Consider the following 6,287-nt stretch of genomic DNA (forward strand, 5'->3'; position numbering starts at 1 on the left):
CTCTCTCTCTCTCTCTCTCTCTCTCTCTCTCTAAAATATTTTAAACCACTGTTTTTCAAAGTGTGAATTTGAGTAACTGGTATATCCTATTAAGTTAAATTTAGTATCATTAATTAGGTTAAATAGAAATGAGAACAGTGTATAGCACAAAATAGGAAAAAGTACCTCAAAAAAGTGGCAGTTTAGAAAACATTACTCCATAACACTCTAGAAGTAGTGAGCTTAGTATGCTATTTTGTTCAACAACCAAGAATACACCCAGGACCTACAAGCTTTTGTAAGTACTGTTTGTATTTCAAAGGATTTATTCACATTCTTTTCAAGTCATAGAATTAATTTTTAATTCTGTAAGAGACTTTTAATAATGTAAAAATCATGAGACTGTAAAAGGCTTTAAGTACCTCACACAGTGCATGCTGAATAAATACTTGCTGAATAGAAGCATCTGGTCTACCTCTGAGCTGAAAACAAGTCCACACCAAACCCCGGCAGCCCGATTCTATCAAATCCTCATGATTATTTCCTTCCTAGCACATTCCATAACAAATATAAACCTAGCCCGGAGCTCCATAACACCTACAGACATTTTGAGGAGGAAATATAATATCTTAGAAGTTATTTTCTCCTGGAATAACAAATGTTACAAGCATTCTCTGCTCAGATGGTTTAATAAAACTGGTTGAAAACAGAACATGTATACCAATTCTTATTTTAAAAACCTGGGGGAAATCAAGCCCTGTTAACACCTACAAAAGACTCTCATCCAGGCTACAGAAATCTGGCCTTAAAGGGACAGTGGCAGCTGCTGCTCTCTAACTCGAAACTTGACTCTGAATGGCACTGTAGTCGCTGTCCACAGATTCCCACCTCTTCAATACACACTTTGATGATTTAGGGCAGAACACTGAGTTACTGAGGCAGGCTGGCTGCTAATCCCTTAGCAAGTCCTCTAACTACAGCTCAGCTAGGTGAGACTCAGAGCTGCTGTTCTTGGCCTGGTTTTGAAGGAGTACCAAAGGGAGGGCAACACAGAGCTCTAATTGCGTACCCTGTATACAATACAGCAGTTTTACTTCTTCCCTTCACTTGGACATGACCTTCTTAATTAATCAACTGATCTGTCTTACCATTCAACTAAAAGTATCTTGAGCCCCTTTCTCTTTCAGAATCACTATTGGCTGGGACCAATACTATCTCACAAATATTTCTCACATCCTCTCTCTCCCATTCTTACGATCTCGGTTTAACTCACATGATCAGTGTTGTTCGTTTAGAGAAACACTCATGGAATTCCCATCTGTCCTGCTCAGAAGAATTTTCAATGGTTTAAGCCAATGTTACAGCGCTTAGCTGTGAATCTCTGCTTCGGCTTCCATCAGCTACTGGATGAAGGCTCTATGATGACATTTAAGGTAGTCATCAATCTCGTTATAGGGGAAGGGCATTTAAGGCAGCCTCTCCACTATTGCTTAGATTCTTAGTTGGGGTCATTCTTATGGATTCCTGAAAATTTCCCTAGTGCCAGGTTTCTCGTTAAGCCTATAATGGCTCCCTCTATCAAAGTATCTCTTTCCTTGCTCTCCTTCTGTGTTCTTCCCCCAACTCGATCTTCCTGATCCCTCGTGTTCTCCTCCCGCCTCCCCTTCTCCCCTCCTCTCTCTCCTACCTCCCTCCCGCCTCCCCTATGCTCCCAATTTACTCAAAAGATCTTGTCCCTTTTCCTTTCTTGGAGGGTCCATGTATGTCTCTCTTAGAGTCCTCTTTGTTTCTTAGCTTCTCTGAGGTTGGGGATTGTAGGCTGGTAATCCTTTGCTCTATTGTCTAATATCTACTTATATAAGTGAGTGCATACCATGTTTATCTTTCTGTGTCTGGGTTACCTCACTCAGGAATCTAGTTATAGAGAGGGAGGAATAATGAGCAAAGAGGTTAAGACTATGATGGGGAAAGCCACAGCAACAGCTGACCTGAACAAATGGGAGCTTATGGACTCCAGACTGACAGCTGAAGAACCTGTATAAGACTGATCCAGGCCCCCTGAACATGGGTGTCAGTTAGGGGGGCTTAGGCAGTAGATGGGGCTGCTGGCAGTGGAACCAGTATTGAGCCCATTCTCTATGGGGGAGGGGGGATACTCTCTCTGCCTAGATATATAGGGGAGGGCCTAGAGCCTGCCCCAAATGATGTGACAGACTTTGATGATCCCCCATGGAAGCCCTCACCCATGGGGGATGGGTGGGAGGTTAGCTGGAGAGATGGTGGGGGGAAAGGGAGAGTGGAAGGGAGAGGGAACTGGGATTGGTACATAAAATAGTATTTTTTAATTTAAATGAAAATTAATTTAAAAAATAATGGTATAGACCAGAACGATTATGTGTGTGATTGATATCAGAGGCCAAATTTTAATGTTTTGATAAACATGAACCATATCAAGGAACAAGTTCTCTTAAGCGGGGTCTTCCACCTAAGAGAGCTAAAGAAACCTCAAGTTTTAGGGCAAGTGAGGTCAAAGCACACCTGTCAGGGTAGCCCAGCACACATCAAAATAAGCATGGCTTAGGTTCACTTCACCTATTTGCTCTTGTGTAGTCATAAGCTTGTCTTTTTTAAAAGCTATTCCATACTAACCAAAATTTTCTTTCCTTAAGTATTTGGAACCAGAAATCAGGTTACTAGTAAGAATTTTTTTATTTCTGTGGTTCCCTAGTCACCAACCTCACATTTTGTATCTTAACAACAATTAAAAAGAAAGAAAGAAAGAAAGAAAGAAAGAAAGAAAGAAAGAAAGAAAAGAAAAGAGTCTTGACCCCTCTGTGACCCAGCCAGCTGCAGATTTCTCCCAGCTGTCGTCAGCCCCTGCCAAGGTCTTAAACATCCCCAGGTATTGATAAAGCTGTTATCCAGCAGAATAAAAGAAACTGGCCCCAGTCCTGAGCTAAAGTTCATTATCCTGGAACATTCTCATGTTAAGAGAGTATCACCCTGCCTCTCCTCTGTCAGGAGGAGATGCAGAGGCATTCTGGCTGCTCCTCAGACTCCACACTTTGATGTCGACTGCTTCCTTCTGTGACATTTCAACCAATCCCATTGAAAACGAGGTCACTCCACTGTGGGAACTCCTCTACTGCTGCTCTTGTGGGCCTGTCAGTCAGTGAGTATGAGGAACAAAACAATTTCCAACTTCAGATCCAGAAAGAACATTTTTCTAAATAGGTTTGGGTATGTACGTTAATGAACAGAACTGAGCCTCCTATCAGAACTTAATGCCCCTGACAATAATACTTTTGTCACATGGCTTCTTAAAACAAAATTTCTTCATAGAAACTCATGTCACAAAGCAATAGTCACATGAGGGGCTAAGACTCTTGATCTCAGTTCCTTGTTAATCAAATGAGAAAGCAATCAAAGTTCCCTGAGTTATCACCTGTTATAATTTGTCCCAATTTCCCTAGTAGGCGATTAGGATTTCAAATTGCTATAGCCAATTAATCAAAAAATGGAAAATAAGTGTTCTTTTGCTGTATTTCCCATAATATTTTATAGAATTTTTATTTTATATTATATCCCATAATATTTTCCAAACCCTTTCCAAACATTGTTTTTCATTAAAAGATCTCATTTTTAGTGTTCACCTATATCAGATTATCACAATATATGCAAAAAAGCAAATTAATGCAAAGCATTTCCCATGTAAAGAGATGTTAAATAAAAAAAGAAAATCTACAAGTCACTCCATATAACTACCAAGCAGTCAAAGATTATTCTGCCTGTGACCATTGCCTGCAAGGATGCCATGTCCATTGCAGGCTATCCCATTGCCAGCTTGGACACCTTGTCCATTGCAAGCCATTTCATTACCCGCATGGCTTGCAAGCCAGCCAATTGCTGGCATGGATGCCATGGTGCCAGCATGTCTGCAGTGCTAACTCTGTAGGTGTGTGGTATTGACAGGATGGCTGTACGAGGCAATCTCCATACTATACACAGGCATAAAAGCCACCGACAGGGGTGGTAACTGGAATCGTTTCCAGGGCTGACTGAATTTCAGATGTAACCACTGGCCTGATTACATTAATCAAGGATGCTTACAGCCCCTTACACTTCCATTTGCCAAATGCCAATAATCAGAAAGTAAATAATCTTATGAGCAATTACTTTGTCCCTTTGACTTTCTGAAGTGTGCTGGGAATCGGAGAGAGAGTTGCTCTTCAGAGCAAAATGACAAGGACGGTACTTTTTATCGATGTCTCCTGTAAAGGTTGCTCTCTATCTTGAAATGGAACCAGCTCGCATAGGCCTCCATACGACTTCAAAAGTAAAAGACCTTGCAGACCTAGAGACCTCTATAACGCTAGCGACCCCCTACCCTTACAGTCTCACCTCAGCCCATCACATCACAACACAAATGACATTTCCCTTCTTCTCCTCATCTCACTGCGTCTTCGGGGCCTTCCTGACGTTTCTGGAACTAAAAATAACCCCAGTCTCTTTTCTAGGGTGTCTTGCTTAGCCTGAGTGTCACCCCCCCCCCCCAAGCTCTCCCCGCTATTGCACGGCTGAAATTAACTCTGGAATTCTCTCTACTGCCTGGTATTCAGTCAGTCTGGTCTCCCAGAAAAAAAAAAAAAAAATCTGCCTGCAGGGGAAACTGGAGGTGCGCCTGGCACACTCGGGCGCGCGCATGCGCAGTTTGTAGCAGTGCGCTCCCTGGGCCACGGGGGCCGCGCAGGATCCCAAAGTCCCTGGGTCCCCGTGCACCCTGGGTCCCCGTGCACCGCTCACTCTGCAGCCCAGCCCGGCTCCCCGCCGCGCTGCTGCCTGTTGACGGGGACGGGCCCGGGCTCCGGGCGGGGGCCCAGCGCCAGTTACCTCTCCAGGGCCTGCAGGGTGTAGCTGATGAGCGGCCTCTCCAGAACGCGGCAGAACTGCTTCGGGGTGCGGACGCCCATCCTCTCCCCGCAGCCCCCGGCCGGCAGCACGGCGGCCACGGCTGCGGGGCGACTCCCGGGCTCGGCCCCGGCGGTGGACGGCAGGGACGCCGGACACGCTGCGCCCGCGCTCGGCGAGCCGCTCACGCAACGCCCCTGCTCGGCGGGCCTGCTGAGCGGCCCGGGCTCCATGGCGCTGAACCACGCGGGACGCGCGGGGACAGAGAGAGAGCCTGTGGCCACCGCTAGCCGTGGGCCGCGATCACGGGTCGGGGTGGTCGAGGAGCGGCGCTGAGAGGACTCGGGGAGGGGGTCCCAGGTGGCGATCCCGCGGGAGCGAGCGGCGGAGCCTGTGGTCTTCTCCTCCTGGGCCCAGAGCCCCAGGCTGCCAGCGCTCTTCCTGCTCTCCCCGCTCTCCCTCCGGGCAGGCCCTGCTGAGGCTGCGATGGCGGCCCTTTCACAATTTAGGATCACACAGCTATTATGCACGACACAGTCACGGTACCCATTCTAGATAAGTAGGAAAGATTTGTATTCAAGTTACAAGAAGACCCAGGTGTGTGCACCTCAGTTATATGAATTTCGTCATCCGCATGTGAGCACTGATTCTCCCACGCAGTCTCAGGTGAAAGGTATAGGAAAAGTCTGGAATCCAGACCGCAAGGTCCATTTCCAGACCTGCCTTCACGTTGTAACTACCAAGCAGAGTGTCCCTGAACCCTGTATTCCACGCTCAAAATGTGGGACTTGATTGGTCTAGTGTGCAGCCAAGGCTGTGGGATGTTTTCAAAGTTCCACAGGTGATCCGGTTGAGCAAGTGCATTTGGTTGTGACCAGAGGATGACAGCAATCACAGTAATTGCTGAGTAATCAACACACATCTCATGCTAACAGGAAAAACCCCAGTGGTCATTTTCATTGACAGGAGAAACATAAAAACTAAGTAACTTGTGTAAGACTCCCCAGCCAATGGCAAGGCAGCCAGCCATAAATCCTTGCTTTAGAGGTGCAAGCAGGGTTGAGGACTCCAGGCCTGCTTCCCATGTTGCCCTTATTAGTACTGTTTCTGGAAAGTGTTGATGAAATATAATGGAGTGCAGGCACTATTGTTTTCAGAATCTCAAATGTAAAATTCACGAGAGCAAAGCCTAGCTTTGCTTTTGGTTTGGGTTGTATGCCCAGCTTCAGGAATGTCTAATACTTATTGAATGAATTGCTGATTGAATAATGACAAAGTATATGGCATTATTTGACCATGTATATTATCAATCTTCACCCATCAATAGCTAAATTAGATTCATAAACATGTTGAGCCTTGAAATTACCCAGTTATAATATTAAATCTCATTATTTTTACCC

General features: G+C 45.6%; 1 protein-coding gene across 3 annotated transcripts in view; it reads right to left on the minus strand.

Annotated features, from left to right (window-relative positions):
* Nucleotides 1–5,698, minus strand: part of Crppa (CDP-L-ribitol pyrophosphorylase A) — a 282,328-nt gene extending 276,630 nt beyond the window's left edge. The window contains exon 1 of one of the 3 annotated variants that reach the window (XM_035445627.1): nt 4,870–5,698. In XM_035445627.1, the coding sequence (XP_035301518.1) occupies nt 4,870–5,120 (251 nt within the window). In that variant the 5' untranslated portion in view covers nt 5,121–5,698. The remainder of the gene's footprint in view (nt 1–4,869) is intronic. The other 2 variants (XM_027419745.2, XM_035445626.1) reach the window with 2 other exon arrangements.
* Between the last annotated feature and the right edge of the window lie 589 nt (nt 5,699–6,287).

The sequence above is a fragment of the Cricetulus griseus genome, chromosome 5 (genome assembly GCF_003668045.3).
Source record: "Cricetulus griseus strain 17A/GY chromosome 5, alternate assembly CriGri-PICRH-1.0, whole genome shotgun sequence".
Classification (NCBI taxonomy): domain Eukaryota; kingdom Metazoa; phylum Chordata; class Mammalia; order Rodentia; family Cricetidae; genus Cricetulus; species Cricetulus griseus.